This window comes from Rhagoletis pomonella, unplaced genomic scaffold, assembly GCF_013731165.1.
Source record: "Rhagoletis pomonella isolate Grant_MI unplaced genomic scaffold, Rhpom_1.0 Rhpom_scaffold_00020, whole genome shotgun sequence".
NCBI lineage: Eukaryota > Metazoa > Arthropoda > Insecta > Diptera > Tephritidae > Rhagoletis > Rhagoletis pomonella.
In genome coordinates this window covers 876138-893441 of record NW_023458574.1, presented here as the reverse complement: position 1 = coordinate 893441, position 17304 = coordinate 876138, and the positions used below count along the sequence as shown (strand labels likewise).

Below are 17304 nucleotides of genomic sequence, written 5' to 3'. Positions count from 1 at the left end.
CCACATAATACAGATGTATTTTTAATTGATGGATTTTTCATCCTTCATTCAATGAAAGAAGTTCCTAAAACATTCGGGAGTATTTCAAAGAAATTCCTACAAATGGTATCAAAATATTCAGCCCGAAGAATAGATGTAATATTCGACCAATATTTATATCCATCTATAAAAGATAGTGAAAGATGTCTACGACATGAAGCATCGTTGATTGATTACACTATTTCTGGGCCTGAACAGGTGCGACCGTCAGATTTTGCAAAGGAGTTGAAAAATACTAAATTTAAGGAAGCTCTTGTCGATTTTTTTACAAAACATTGGTGTAGTGAAGAAATTAAATCTTTTTTGGGCAACCGAGAAATTTATTTAAATTTTAGAAATTGTCATTCGTATCAAGTTGTTGATGACAAAGTACAATCAAGTGTTGTTGAAGATTTATGTTGCACTCCACACGAAGAAGCTGATACAAAAATAATCTATCATGCTTGCAATATCGTTGAACAGTCTAATATTGCTATTCGAGCCTCTGATACTGATATTTTAATTATAATGATTGGTAATATGGCACAATTAAAGAATTCTGATGCTAATATTTGGATGCTTAATGGAACAGGAAATAATGAAAGATACATTGACATCACAAAAATTTATGAAGAGCTTGATGAATTGTTAGCTAAAAGTTTGATTGGCTTCCATGCCTTCACTGGATGTGATTTCAACCCGGCTTTCTTCAATAAAGGGAAGAAAAGACCTTTTACTTTATTGAAGAAAAATACGGAGTATCAACAAGCATTTGCTACTCTTGGTGAAAACAATTTGACAGAGGAGCAGTTGCAAGAGGTTTTTAACATCATTCAACAGTTCACTTGCCAAATATACAAAGCCAAAAAATCTAATGATGTTGATGATGGAAGATTCCAACTTTTTTCAATGAAAACTTTAGCAAAAGAGTTCAAAATTTCGACGCGAGCTCAATACCGCCATGCAAGAGCGAGCTTTACCAACATCTTCTGAGAGCTCATTATATCTCAAATATTTGGAGAAATGCTTATAAAAAGCAACCAACCACGTTAGATCCATTGGATTATGGTTGGATTCAGCATGAGAACAAATTTGTCTTCAAATGGTTCGAGGGAGATCAACTTCCATCTTTTGTGAGTGACTTGATCAACAATGTCCCTGGTACGTTTATAAATATCAATTCTTTATCTAACATGTTCAGATTAGTTTGCAAATTCCGTTTTATTTTACAAATAACTTTTTATTTTTACAGATTCCGACTTGATGGAAGACGAAGAAGAGTCACACGACAAACACGACTCCGATGATGATGAGTGAAGATTAAAATCAATATATATATATATATATTTATTGATATATATATATTTTAATGCATGCATAATATATTTTTTTAATTTATCTAACTATTTTGAATTTTGTCTTGATTAAATAAATAAAGAAGAAAAAAAATAAAATGAGGATTTAAATAGTTTGGTAGTAGCTAAGATTTTGTTATCTGCTGATGTGTGTACGCAATGAAAACGTCTGCCGTGATCAATATAAGTTTTTAAGACTATAATGAATAAAATATAACAATGGCAGATCTGGTCAATTACTTTCAAAATTTCATTTTTTTTAGTATTTTCAAAATTGTCTGCCATAATGCTAAACGCGCAATAATGGTCTGCCATTGTTATTTTCCGATAATAATAATAGTATATTTTCAAATTTCAAAACGGCAGACGTGGTCAAATGCATTTAAAATTCTCCAAAAATCAATACCTGTCTTCCCTGAGCGCTTGCCGCGTCCACCGCTTTGGGCTTAGTGAGTACCTATCCTATGTAAGATAGGTATAGGGGCCTCAGTGTATAAAAATTCAGGTCTGGTCAAATACATACAGGTAGCCGCTCACTGGCTCTTAGACTACATGGTTAATCAAACATTTTGAGCTCGAAATTGTAGAGCGACCTTCAAAGAGATTCGAGGGGAAAATCAGAAATCAACAGAAGACGATTTTATTGCATACAGCCAATCTGTGCTTAAAGGAAGGCATTTGACTAAAATAATAAAATCTATTTTACGCATTCACTTAATCCGTACAACAGTATAGCAAAACATATTTTGCTTTTATAGAAAAACTAATAAAAAAAAGGACACTCTCCACATATTACGAAAATACTTGGTATTTTTTAAAAGCCCTGAATATGGATGATAACGTTGGAAATTCGTTTAAATTAATAAAAAATGTCTAGGGTTAGGGGGGGGGCGTCTCATATTTAGTACCGGCCCCGGACGATATTATTAAATGAAAAAACTAACTAACAAAAGAACACCTGTAAAGTAATAAGTGTTTATGTTTAATTTTTGCAACCAGATAAAAGCTGGCCGTTTTAAGTGGACCAACAGTTGGCGGCTATTGCCGTAGACGACTACGAAATTCCCACAGGCTATACATGTATATACATACATATCGAGCCCTAACTGCCAAAAACGTAAGCGAAATTTTTTTTTTCAAAATTTTCTTTTTGATGCTGAAATGCATCCGCCTCAAAAAGAAAATTGTGAAAAAAATGTCGCTTACGTTATTTTGGCGGTTAGGGTCCGATATTTAAAATATTACTCATATACAGTCTTAGTTATACTATACTTAAATGCGAAAATTTCGGCAGAAAATCGAAAAAGTTACGGTTTTCGAAATCGGCACTTGCCGCGATTTTGAACTTTACGTATTCTAACTCGGGAACACTCCCCCAAAATAGTCTAATCGGAAATTCCATCGTTCTAGACCGAATCTAAATTTTTTGACTTTTTGGTCGTCATGTTGACGTTTGATCAAACCGCTTCACCGAATGAGGACGCAAGAGAGAAAAATCTAAGAAAACCAAACTCTTTTACATTGTGAACCGGAAGAAAACTAAAATTGTTTGCTTCAACCAGTGTATGGCGAAATGGGAAAAGTAGGTTTGAAGAATGTTTGACAAGCCGCTTGTGTGGCGTATTTCGCTCTTTATAAATCTTCGGAAAGCTTTTTGTCCAAAAAATTGCAGTGTGATTTAACGACTCTGTTGTGTAAAGCATGGTTGCATTTATTATCTGCAAATATCTCGAGGAAAAATTCCTCAAAATAAAAATCCTCAAAAAATATTCAATCGCACCTAAAATTCCTCACGTTTGAGGAATTACTCGCAAAGTGGTCATACTGCATTACACACTTTTGCGTCTACCATTGTTAAAGTTCGTGTATAATAATAATATATTGGCGCTTACACATTTGTTAGTGTTTGGCCGAGCTTCTCCTCCGATTAGTGGCAAGGCACACACACCCAATGGGAAGGGGACTACAGTTATACGCCGACTCGAACGGCGTTTGTATTTTTATGAGAAGCTGCGGCTGACTTCCAAAACGTACAAGTACAATGTTTGAATACTGTTCTACTGCGGTATTTAGACTGTTTGCATATGCAGAGTTGCGATATATTTCAACCACATACATTGCATAGTTTGAGTATTCAATATAATGATTAGTTTTTTGATATTGGCCGTTTTATTATAATTTAATCGTTAATTTTGAGCTTCAGGCCGGTTATTAAATAAAACATAGATTTTAGTAGTTTTATTTATTACATTTATTGATGTCGAAATTTCGCTTTCAATCTGAAGGCATCTTCAGGACTGAAAACACCAAATGCATAGGTTTACAAGAAAACCTACATCAAAATCGCAACTTACATTATTGAGTTTTTCCAATCGACTAATTCTGTGTGCAGAAAAATATTAACAAACAAGCTCAAAGAACACTTAAACATAAACAAGAGAATTGAAGCAAGTCGAAATACCGTAACAACATGAACAATACATGAAGTGGTGGACAGTAGGACGGAGAGAATCTGTATGTAGATCAACACGGCATTGTATTTTTGTTGTCGGACGAAGTACTGGTGGCGGACCGACGAAGAGTAACATGAACGCATAAATACATGACACCTACGTTATTGGTTTTTGTGCGTGAGAACTAAATCGCGATAGACCTGAGCGCAATTGTCTGTGTCCGTTTTAAAATTCATCCTTCTATTATTAGGGGTGTTCATTATGTGTAGCATCTCTAGAGTGTAACGTTTATTGTAATTTCTCTCTTCCTGTAAGATTGCTGCATTGTCAAAATCGGGATAATGTCCCATATTTTGGCAGTGAGATGTTAAGGTTGTCTTATTGTCCATAGAGTTATTCCTTAATATTATGTTAGATTTATGAGCTTCTATTTAGATTTCGTCATCCCCACATATACTATATCGCATACGTGGGACCCGTCACCATTTCCTGGTATTCTAAAAATTACGCCAGATTTCTCATTTTTAAGAATTTTGTCTTTGGAGTTGGTGTATATTTGTTTTAAAGTATTGTCATACGCGAACGCTATGTGAACATTTTAGAGTGCTTAATCCTCTCTGATAATCCTGGAACATATGTTGCCGATGGGGGGGTGAAATAACACAAACGGCAATAACGCAAATTTGTGTTATTTCCCAACTGAATATGAAATAACACAAATTTGCTTTATTTCAGTTCTCGTTGAGCAATAAGACCAACTTTTAAACTTAACAATTGAGTAATAAAGCAAAATAGTTCACAAGGTACTCACCCAGTTACATTTGACAAAAAGTAGTACATGAACAAGTTAAATGGACGGATTTGTATGTAAGTATACAATTTTGAAAGTTGCCAGCGTCGCGGCGGTCCGCGTTCGCGCACCCATGCGACATCGTTCCATGCAAACATTTTATGGTTTTCCAGCAATGTTTTTAACATATTAAAAAGCATGCAGATAAAATTCATACAAAAGCGCTATGTCCAATATGCCGAGCAGTTATTAAAGACGATGCTTTCCCTATATTTTGTTAGACTTTTCATATTTAAGTAAAAATATTTTGTGAAAATTACTTTCTTCATATGAATTATATCACATTTTTTGTTTAATTCAAGACCTATCAAACAGGTTTAGAGCATTTGAGCAAAAACAATATTTGCCTGTATTTTGTTGTTGCTTCTGGCATCGAAAGTGTCAAAAATTCCTCTGATTTTTTTCTTCTACATCAAAGCGTGCCATGTGAAATACAAAAAAAGATAAAAAATTTAAATTGAAAAAATGAAAATTGTTGCAACTTTCTTTCTTAGTAAATTGGTTTGCTTCTCGAAGCATTGAACCATCCTGTGCCAGGCCCAGTAATCAGCGGTTGTGCTGCTGAGTTGGGCGAGCGTTCCAAAAGCTGTTATTCAATCGCTGGTTTTGTATGGAAAAAGGTTTCACATGTAAATAGAGGCTGACTTCCAAAACGTATCAATACATTTTTTGGAAACTGTTATACTGCGGTATTCAAACTGTTTGTATATGCAGAGTTGCGACACATTGCAACCATATACATTGCATATTTTAAATACTCAATATAGCAATGAACAATTTTTCTGAATTTTCCATTTTTAAAACACCAATGGTAACCAATAACTAACGAAGCATCAACTTTGTTTCTGATGCGCTGATTGCGCTAGCGATGCGTTTCGATAAATTTTCGGATGCGTTTTGGAAAAGTATACATCGTCAACATTTGGTAGTTCGGCGTTATGGAACATCATACTTTGTACGTATGCAAAGCAATTGACGTTTTGGAAGTCAGCCAGATTTTAACAACTTAGAATTTTTGTGAGAAGAAATTAAAAATATTTGACATTTTCGAGGACAAATAATTTGAAAAAACTCAAATCAGCTTCTGTACTGATACTACCTGTTCAATGTGCCTTGGTTTAATTGTATTTTTGGAATAAACAAGTCAGTAAACTGTTTTTTACAAATATTTGGTATAAATAAACAATGGGAAATAAGGCAAAATTTGCTTTATTTCCAACCTTTGTTGGAAATAAAGCAAAACTCAGATTTGGTTTTATTTCCCATTTAAAAGTGAAATACAGTGAAACCCGCTTAAGTACAATTTTACTTATAATTTTCCCCTTTTAAGTGCTCTTTTAAAATTCCTTAAAATATTTACATATTTTGAAATTCAGTAGCAGCGGTAAAAAAATTCTAAAAAATCAACGGTAACTTTTAGCCACTTGAAACTTGCACATTATTAAAATAAAATTTAATGGGCTATGAAACTGTATACTCAAAAATCACTTCTGAGAAAAAAGTTTGAAATTATGATGATTTTTTTTAAGTGTTATACAAAATCTTAAGCTTATGTTTATATGGTATTTGTTAGGGAATGAACTGCATTTTAATTGATTGAAAAACCTTAAAAATTAATAAATAAACATAAATGGCAAATAATATCATTTTGAATTTGTTACAAAATGATATGTCCAACTGTGACGTTTTAAACAATTTAATCCTTGTAAAAATTACATACCATTGCACTAAATATTTTTTAAATCAAGTTTTTCTTAACTTGTTTATGTGTTTAACTAATGCTACGATTTTGGTTTTAAACTATGTATACTTCATTAAATATTGTTATTCAAGTATTTATGTAAGTTAACAAGAAGATGTAACTACGTCAGTAGTTATGTTCGCTTAAGTACCCGCATCGAGGTACTTAAGCGGGTTCTTTTAAGTACCCAACCCGCCTAAGTACCTCAAAAAGCTGAAATTTTTCGTGAAGTACTTAAGCGGGTTTTACTGTTAAGCAAATTTTGCGTTATTGCCGTTTGTGTTATTTATTTATTATTGTTTAAAGAGTTGAGCATCTTGTCTATATTTTCCGTTTTTACAATCGCAAATAAATCATCAACATATTTGGTAAGTAGCCGTGGTTTTCTGTTGGACTCTTTTTCGAATTTATTTAAAAGTTCTTCCATAACTATATCCGCTATGACAGGTGAAGCAGGTGAACCCATAGGCATTCCTGACTTCTGCTCATAAATCTTATCATTGTATTTGAAGTAGCGGTTCTCTTTAATGAAGTATTTTAATATGGATAAGAAAAGCTCTCTAGTTAATGACGTATGCTCTTGTATCAAACTCCATTTCAAATCTGTGATCTATTGCTATGTCCACGGGGATGCTCGGGAAGAACGAGACGACATCAAAAGACACCAAACTTTCATTGTCATAAATATAGGTATTTCCAGTCTTGTTTTTGAACTCTATCGCATCTTTAACGTTATACTTTGAGGACATTTTTATATTTTTGAGTACGCGGACAATATATTTGCACAAGTTGTAAGACGGTGAATTGATGGACGAACATATAGGTCTCAGGGGAACTCCTTCTTTATGGATTTTCGGTAATCCGTAAATTGGAGGGGGATTAGTCGTTTTGCTGGTGAGGTAGTTCTTTTCCTTTAAATCAATGATTTTGTTAGCATACATGTTCTCTACTATTTCGTTATTTTTCCCTTGTAGCTTATTTGTAGGGTCACGTTTTAAAACCCTATATGTTGAGATGCCATTTACAATTTTCTGCATCTTCATGTCGTATTCTGATTTGTTCATCGCTACAATTACGTTCCCTTTGTCAGCATTGAGGATTAAAATTTGGTCATGGTTTTTCAGAAACGTCTTAGCAGAATGAAGGGTATTATGAATAAACTTGTCTCTAATTGTATATGTCGTCTTATTTATGTAATCGCGTATTAGAGTCGTTAAGTTGTGCCTTTCAATTTCCTATTTTTCTTTATCTTTAATCGTCTGTATGCAGTTCTCCCCATCTGCTATAATCTTAAATAGTGGAAACTCTTTATTGGATATAGGTAAGGCGAATTTCGGTCCTAAAGATAGGACAGCCCTAGTGTTGAGTAATTGTTTTTGTTTCTCTCTTAATTTTTCATACTTGCTAGCTTGTGTTTTCTTAATAGTTGTAGTGAGTGTATTAATTATTCTTTCTTCACCTTCAAAAAATACATTATAATCCCGCATACTTAATTGTTGTTTAATATGTACTTTTAGTGATTTTACCTCTTCTCCTTTTTGTCGAAGTAGCTCGTGTTTTATACTAATGAGGAGGTTCAGTAGTTTGCTTTGTACCTTTTGTACAAACGCAGACACAGAGTTGGAGATAGTAGTTGACATCTTGTTATTGCTGATATTGTTGTTGATTGTATAGACAATATTTTTGGTAGCATTATTGATGAAGTTTGGGGTTAAGCCGCTCCTTCTGCAGCTTTCCATAAATTGGGTCGATTCTGTTGTTCTAGCTATCTGTAATCTCAGATTATTAGTCGTCAAATTTTTTGTGATGGCTTTGGATTTTTCTTTTCTGTTTTTTTGTGCCATACATTAGGGGGAATAGTACGAAACTACTTTGAAAAATATTAGTTTCTATGAAAATTTTACATTTATCTACATAAATTTAAACGCTCGTATAACACTAATGTAAAGGAAAACAAATCGTCGATGTTTTTGCAAAACCGCCCATCGACCAATTTCAAAACCTCCTATCTTACGATACTCAAATTATACAGGAGAGCGAAAAAACGGGTTTCCTTTGAAGGCGTTGCCTTGCTACGCGGTATTTTCTCTAGCTATTATTCCAAATTTGACGCATAAATCTCTATGACTGGAGTTCAGGGTTACCAAATCTCATTTTTGCCACAACGCAGATTTGGGCGGTTTTGCAAATCGTCGATGGGCGGTTTGCAAAAACATCGACAAATTGTTTATTCCGCAATACACAATAAACTTGGATTCGCCTTACATTCCCGGAGATTTATAGCAACAGGATCGAAAGGTACTAGAAAACATGACTTTTGCTTATATCTTTAAAACTATGTTTTGAAAAATTAAATGGATCAGCGGCCTCACATTCATCTAAAAAGTTGAATTTTTGTCATGAAATAGCTCTAAGTAGTGATCTATATACAAGTTGCATTTTTTAGATTTTTCTTTAATACATTTTCTTTGTAAAGAAAATATCTCGTATTTGCCCTTTTCTGTGGGCAATTGTTTCACTCTGTATTACCTAAATTTCTAGGCTCTCAACTGCAAAAAGAATTAATACGAGATATTTCCCGGGAATACAAAAAAATTCCTCAATATTCGACAAAAATTCCAAAGAGATAATCGTTGAAAATCGCTTTTTTCGTTGCACTTAAATATAACTTTTGCTTAGTAAAATGACTAAAAAAAATTAACACTTAATTGCATTGCTACCTTCTGTGTGCGGATCTATCACTACACTTTAATACCACAATACAGAAAGCAAAATATTAAATTAAAACCGGCAGGATTTTTCGAGAAAGCGAAAATTCATTTATAAGCAGCGTTAGAATACTCTGTTTCTGGTGAACGATGAACTTTCGCTGTGCAAGTAAGAAAAGCGGGAGGGACTGGGAAATGTTATTCGGAGAGTTCTCTATCGAATGCGAACAATTTTTTACATTTCCCTCAAATTTTGTCTAACTGACTACGGCCGTCTAGATCAGAGATGGGCAAAGTGGGTCCCAGGAGCCTTTTGCACTTAGGAACCGGCTTGGCACATTTGGGTGCTATATGAGGGGTAGCATAAATAGCCAGAATGAAGGGGAAGGAAAGCGTATTAAAATTTCTTGTACTCGGACTTTCATTACTAATATATATGATTATTTTAATGTATTTTTTACACCTCCTTTACCCTGAGAACTGATTTACACCTTGCGTGGTACTTGCTGGCTCTTTGTCTGCTTTAAGAGCAAAAAATCTGCACATCCCTAGTGTAGATCGTTCAAATAGTTAGATAAAGATCGAACCACGTTATACGGAGTGATAGTACGCACCCCTCACCCCTCAGCCACAGCGGCCAGCACATTCTGGTACTCTAGAATGTATAAAAAGAAGAAATAAAAGTCGTGAAAAGTTATAAAAGGAATACAAATAGAAATGTAAAGAAAAGTTTGTTGTCATTAGTGCAATCGGGCGCAAAACATTGTTAGGTCAAGTTAATTGAAAATAAGGCGGTCATACTTTTGATTTTACGTATATGAAGTCATAAACTATGATGTTGTAAGGCATGACTAAACAATGGATTTCCTTACTCTTTTTGGAACCCAAATAAGTATATATACATATTAACATATATCTACATTGCTTGTTTTTGATATTTAGGTGGGCATAGACGCAGTATCAACGCTAATAAAGGATAAGTGCAAATGTCATGGAGTTTCTGGTTCTTGTTCAATGAAAACTTGCTGGAAAAAGTTATCTGAATTCAATTCAACGTCAACACTTCTGCGACAGAAGTACGATCAGGCAATCAGAAAGGCTCCGAACTCACGCACAATACGTCGAGATGCACCCATAAATCGGTTAAAACGGCGAAAACAGAAAATAGGAAAAGTGAGAATCGACTCGACAAAAGTTTTTCGATATATATTTATTTTATGTATATATGTAATAAATTTTTTTCGTTTTAGAAATCGCAATACACCACTTTGTATTATTTGGAAACATCGCCGACTTATTGCTCGGTAACCAAGGATCGTCAGTGTCTGCATCCGGACAACTGCGCAAATCTATGCTGTGGACGCGGATACACGACTCATGTTTTTAAGCAAGTGGAAAAGTGTCGCTGCCGTTTTAACAATGGACGTTGCTGCCAACTTATTTGCGATTACTGCCAACGATTTGAGGATAAATATTTTTGTAAATAGTTTTTCCGTCTTATTTTATTATTATTAAAAGGCATTGGGCATGCTCTCGTCAAATTAAACAATATCTTGCCTACAAAATAAGTAAAGTCCCGAAATGCTTTCAGTGCTTACGCGTTTAAAGAAAAAAACAAAGATCATAAATACCACCACCATTGTATGTAAGTCACTGACAGAGAAAGCTCTTACTCGAGCGCGTTCATAAAAACTATCAGGAAAGGTTTTCTCTTGGTATTTGTTTTGATCGGAACTGATTTACGTACTTATACAAGAGAAAGCGTAAAGATTAGATCGCGGCAGCATCTATATTTTAGGTTCTAAAAGCCTTTAACCTTGATTCTATGCAAGGTTTTTACACCCTAATCCCGGGCATTGTGGAATTGGATTCCCCATTTGTATACCTTATAAATATATATAACTTATCAAATCCCAGTAAATAACTTGCCAATAATGCATTTCAAAGACAATTCGAACAAATAAAGATACATATAACAAAATAAACTGTGTGTGTCCAATTCGTGCCTTCACTGGCTCAATTACACTTCAACACGAATATCTATTATGTTTTTAGAAGCTTTCCATAAAGAGCTGTCTAAAGATTAGAGCTGTAGCAAACCGTATGTATTCGTTACCGATCAACGGTACAACACATCGCAAGACTTAAGCTGGGATCACACGATTTGTACATTTGGCTAAAAATTTATCAAATTCATAGACAAATCATGTGAACGCTAAATTACATTTGTCATTTATCAGAAAAGCCAAATATTTGCCTTCTTGTGGCAAATGAAAAACAACCCTGGTGGCCAAATCGTGTGAACGCAATGCTGCTACATAAGCCAAATAAAAATTACGCAAATGACCAAATATCTGATTTGCCACTTGATGACTGTGACAAATATACAAATATTGTTGAGCGGTATTGCCATTTCGTGCTGGTGAACCTTTGTATTTTCCAATTTTGGTAAAATTTTAATATTTAATATAATATTTGTATCCGAAAACTACCAAAAAATATCACGTTATTTGAAAACAATAATTTTAACACACAACGAACATATTAAAAGTATAATTAATTTCTGAGTATAATTAACTTTGAAAAAGCATATTTGAAGTTCAGAATGAAAAATTTCAGAAAACCAACCGGAAAAGTATTCGTTTCACAACCCTTCGTGGCACTTTACTATTCACCTTTCTTTCAGTTTTCGGATCTCTTTCCGCAGTTTTTGCTGGCTATACACATATTCATACATGCATATCGTCGTATAAAGTACAAAACCAAGAAAATGAAAATAACGGATTTCTATCTGCCGGCACAAGCAAGCAACCTAATACCTGCTAAATAACGGAACATAAACCGACGCAATCACGAAAACCAAGAAAATAAAAATAACGGATTTCTACCCACCGGCGAATACAAGCAACCAAAAAGCACCTACCTGTGAGATAATGAAACAAAAGCGGTCGCACTTAGATGGGTATGCATGACCTAATGACAGTTAAAACAGATAGTAACACGAATACATAAAAAGCGGAAGGAAACACGAACTATTCAGAACGAAAAATGACACTGAAGATGGCACAACGCCAAAACCGGTTTGTCTCCAAACCAAATTTGACAAGGGATGACGGAAAATCGTTCCACAATACATCAACGGCATTAATATTGCTGTGTGCATTTAGATCGCTGGTTCCAAATATTCTAAACTTTTTTTAATATTATCTATAGTTTGCGAATTTTTGCAAATTTATGAATGATTTCGGTATCTCTAATAGAAAAGCCATTATATTCCATCGTGGTGGAAAAATTGTGTTTATGCAAATGAGTATGGAAACACTGAACAGGCAAAACTTCTAGCAATACTAATTAGTCTACTTATGTTAATGCATACAATATGAAAATTGTAAATATAGGAAAAGGACAAAAAAATCTGTTCAACATTTTTTTATTTAAAAAAAAATTGTTAATAATCTGAACGATTTTCATCATATTATTATCATAAATCAGTATCGCCTTTAATTTGCTAATTATAACGTACCGATCGAGTAACATTTACCAAAGGTATATCGAAAAATTTAAGTGGATCACCAAAATCCAAAACCTAAAAAAAATTCTTTTCAATTGTATAAATAACCTTTAAGTGAAAGAATCGGGTTACAGAAAGGTGTGCCAGGGTGTGAATTTTTTCGTTCAAGTTGAAGCAATATCGTCCAAATGGAGAGTCCTCAAAAGGATTTCCCAGGATATGTTAAAGACTATAGCATTTACTTACTGTCACTTTTTCACATAATGGAATTAACTAAAATATTTTTGTATATCTAAACACTTATTGCACGTCCCCTACTTTCATATAACGGCAAATTTAGAAACCGCGAAAAATGTGCTTCTTCGGTGACTATGATGAAATCATCCCGAACCAATTTTCAAGAATGCGTAAATGGACCTAAAATGGGCGTTTGTCACCCTAATTGTATTATGCTAATGTATGTAAATACTTATATGTGACCTGGTCTACGGTAAGGGGGCTTAGGTGTCAAAAAATCAATTTTCACTTTTTGGTTGATTCGGATGGAAGATGAGATGCTTTTTCACGTGGTGAAAAGCAGAAAATCCTAACTTGCTTAGAAGTGTACTAAAAATGTAGAGAAAGACGATAATCAACAGAAACAGTAAACGTCACTTCTTCAGTGTTACTTTTTTGAATGTTCCACTCTAGCAACTTACACGATGAACTATAATAATATTCCGACCAACAACAACACTTACTGGACCAACAACAACACTTACTGGACCAACAACAACACTTACTGGACGTCCGGCGCGGAGAACAATTAACGAGATAATGAGAAACTGACGAAACGAGTTGCTTACTTTTAACAGCTTTTTCACAGAAAACTAGTTTTCGCACGTAAGCTCCCTTTTCGTAGACCAGGTCACATATGCTTGAAACTACTATTAATTTATCAAACGATTCCTAATATTTGCCAATACATGTTTGACTTCATTCACCACGAACTTGAAAACTGACTATGGTCCTTTTAATATTATATAAACAACCGAAAACATTAAAACGTTTGAAATAAACTTCGTCTTACTTTTTTTTTATTTTTCGCTTGGTTGCTGAAGCAATGAAAAATTGAAAATTTACAAGGGAATATTATAGTTTTTGTAAGTTGTATCTTAATATCTTCAAAACTTGTAGACTTATTGAAAAATGATAAATGAACGTGAGGTACTAAATTTAATAACCTTTAATTTGATATATCGTCCTGTTTATAATAACTAACGCATTCCATAGATATTTCAAGCTAAAGTTTCGTTTTTTAAAATTCATACACTTTGACTGAAAGATATGTTTTAAATTAATCTTTCGTGGCCAATAACAATCGGCTTAGATCTAAGACATCATAATATTACTATTACAATACGGTCAAATGCCATTTATTTTTCTTATACAAAATCGACCCAGCCTAAGGGGTTGCCCTCAAGGGAGTGTACTCTCTCCCTTGTGAACTATGGTTATAGACGAACTCCTTTTCACACTGAACCGCCAAGGCTTTGATACTTAGGGTTACGCGGATGGTCTGGTAATCTGCATAACAGGGCTGCATGACGAAACCATCACATGCAACAAGCCCTACGAATCTCACAAAAATGGTGTTAGAATAAAAAGCTAACTACTAATCCTACGAAAATTATTATTGTACCATTTACCCGAAGGAGAAAGTAAACTATGACTAAACTCGCCTTGAGCGGGGCAGAAATAGAATTCTCCAGTGAAGCAAAATATAACTCTTGATAAAACACTCAACTGGCATTCACATTTGGATGCGGTTATCAAAAGGGGACAAAGACTCTCCATGTATTTTTCACTTGGTTGCTGAAGCAATGAAGAATTTAAAATTCATAAGGGAATATTATAGTTTTTGTAAGTTTTTTCTTAATATCTTAAAAACTTGTAGGCTTATTGAAAAATGATAAATGAACGTGAGGTACGAAATTTAATAACCCTTAATTTGGTATATCGTCCTGTTTATAACAATTAACGTATTCCATAGATATTACAAGCCAAAGTTTCATTTTCAAAATTCATACACTTTTACTGAATTGCGCGGGCTAAAGATGAGTTTTAAATTAGTCTTTCGTGGCCAATAACAATTGGCTCAGACTTAAGACATCATAATATTACTATTACAATACAAAATCGACCCAGCCTAAGAGGTTGCCCTCAAGAGAGTGTGCTCTCTCCCTTTTGTGAACTATGGTTATAGACGAACTCCTTTTCCACTGAACTCAAGGTTACGCGGATGATCTGATAATATTTATAACAGGGATGCAAGACGAAACCATCACCAACCGCATCAACAAGCTCTACGTATCACATAAAAATGGTGTCAGAATAAAGGACTAACTACTAATCCTACGAAACCTATTATTGTAGCATTTACTCGAAGGAGAAAGTAAACTATGACTAAAATCTCCTTGAGCGGTGCAGAAATAGAATTCTTCAGTGAAGTAAATTATAACTCTTGATAAAATACTCGGCTGGAGTTCACATTTGGTCGCGGTTATCAACAAGGCGACAAAGACTTTGATTGCCTGTTCGCGACTTCTTGGTAAAACATGGGGCCTTACTCCCAAAATGACCTACTGGTCATTTAATACTGTAGTAAAGCCGATAGTAACCTATGCATTCTTACCATGGTGGACCAAGGCTACACAAAGAACTGCACTAAGTAAATTGAACCGAATGATTTGATAATCCACACAAAGTATGCATTAAGAGTAGACGTGTTCAAATTGCTGCTTTACAGAGCTGTGAAACTGTGAAATTATTTAAAATTTTAATCGTGAAATATTTACAAGTAGAATTTCATTCTTTTTCCTTTTGTCTGTTAGTGTGGCTTATATTATTTTCAATCTACAATCATTAAAAAAAAAGTTCATTTCACTCAGCAAGGTGGTAAATGAAAAACTGAGAATGCTCGAGTAAACAGAATTCAATACTGAATTAGCTTCCAGATGAATGAACACGTTGCTATATGTGCATTCCCTAATTCAGTGCCAATCAAATTTTATACACTAAGAAAAATATGTAAGTTTAGATGATGGAATGAGGTGTATGAACTTTAAAACGATATTGGCTTAGTGTCGCGTATCAATGCACAGCGGCCGCGTGAGCTAAGCCATGTCCTACGAATGGATGCTTATGCTTGGACTCCTCCACTCGTGAAACGCAGCTTGATTCACATGAACATATCGTACAAATTTATAATTTTGGTTGTTTAAAAACTGAGAGCAACAAATTTCCTTTATGCAATTTATGAAATTTTTGCACATGCACTTTTCAACTGCCATGTAATTGAACTTTCTTAAGTTTTGATTAGATGGCACTTCAAAGTATGCTCTGTCTAGTCGGATGCATCCTTCGGACACTGCTTCCGGAGCATTTTGCGGACTCTGTATGACTTACCACCATGCAGAGGTGGCAAACGAGCTTTGCCATTGGCCACAGTGCCTACCCACCATTTTTGAACCAATAAATATTTTTTGTATATAAATACTACATACATGCAAACATGCAAACATACTGGTCTCCCCTCTCACTGAGTTATTCACATGGATTTCTTTGAAGTGCAATGTCGGCTTATTTGTTTTGATGTCTCTGAATCCTAATAGCTACGTATGTTCCAGGGGCAACTCACACCACATGATTCGTGTCTTGACCAAGCAAAAGTAAGGTCTTAAAATCTGCCACATTAATGCGCAAAGTTTATCAAAAAAAAATTACGAGTTAGATTCCTTTTTGAGGATTCTGATGTAGATGTACTATGTGTGTCGGAGACCTGGTTATCTGCTGGGTGCAGTGATCAATTATTTTTTGTAAAAGGGTATAAGTTATATCGGGTAGACAGAATCGGGCATGGTGGTGGAGTAGCTATTTTTGTCAAGAGCGGTATTTCATGCAGACTTGTTAGTGTGACTTGTTGTGTGTCTCTAAGCTTGATTGAGTATATTTTTGTGGAAATATTTACAAAATTAGACAAACTGCTCGTTGGCTGTGTATACAGACCCAGCAAACAAATTGATTACATGCAATTTGTAGATTTCCTAGAAAATACAAAATTATACAAAATTTGGGCCTTTGTAAACAACGCCGATCCAACTAAATTGACGTGTACTTCTAGTACTCTTTTGGATATTTTCCTGGTAAACGATACGTGGTTTTATATGAGCAGCTTTCAGTTCCTAACTTCTCCAAACATGACTTGATATTTATAACATACGACTTTCATTTTGTCAGCAACATCACGGCTTATTCGTATCATGATTTCAACCATATTCACTATGACCATTGATGCAGCCGTTAATGCTATTAACTGGAGGTTTATTTATTGTCTGACTTCTGCTGATGATCAGATCAATTTTATCCAGAATAATATTTGTACCCTCTTTGACCAATTTTTTTCCGCTTGTAACGAAGACTACTTGAATTAAAAGACGTCCATGGTTTAACAACTATATACAGAAATTAATAGAAAAAACGCAATAGAGCGTACTTGGTTTGGAAGAAGGCAAAGTCAGAAAGTGCTTTCACTGACTATAAAACTTTTAGAAGGGACGTTACAAAAGCTATTAAATGTTAAAAACGGAAATATTATGAGCACCTATTCAGCACGATTCAATAATTAAA

The 17304-nt window shown here is 34.4% G+C and overlaps 1 protein-coding gene across 1 annotated transcript; it reads left to right on the top strand.

Moving 5' to 3' along the window:
- Positions 1-9411: 9411 nt before the first annotated feature.
- On the top strand, positions 9412-11280 carry LOC118749575 (protein Wnt-4-like). The gene is made up of 3 exons (XM_036484383.1): positions 9412-9420; positions 10068-10298; positions 10376-11280. The coding sequence occupies exons 1-3, from the start codon at positions 9412-9414 to the stop codon at positions 10610-10612; spliced, it is 477 nt and encodes a 158-aa protein (XP_036340276.1). The 3' UTR covers positions 10613-11280.
- The last annotated feature ends 6024 nt before the right edge of the window (positions 11281-17304 follow it).

What these genes read in the sequence shown, in the direction of transcription:
- LOC118749575 (XM_036484383.1), top strand. An exon ending in GAAAACAGAAAATAGGAAAA is followed by an intron (nt 10,299 to 10,375) that starts GTGAGAATCGAC and finishes TTTTCGTTTTAG; the next exon opens with AAATCGCAATACACCACTTT.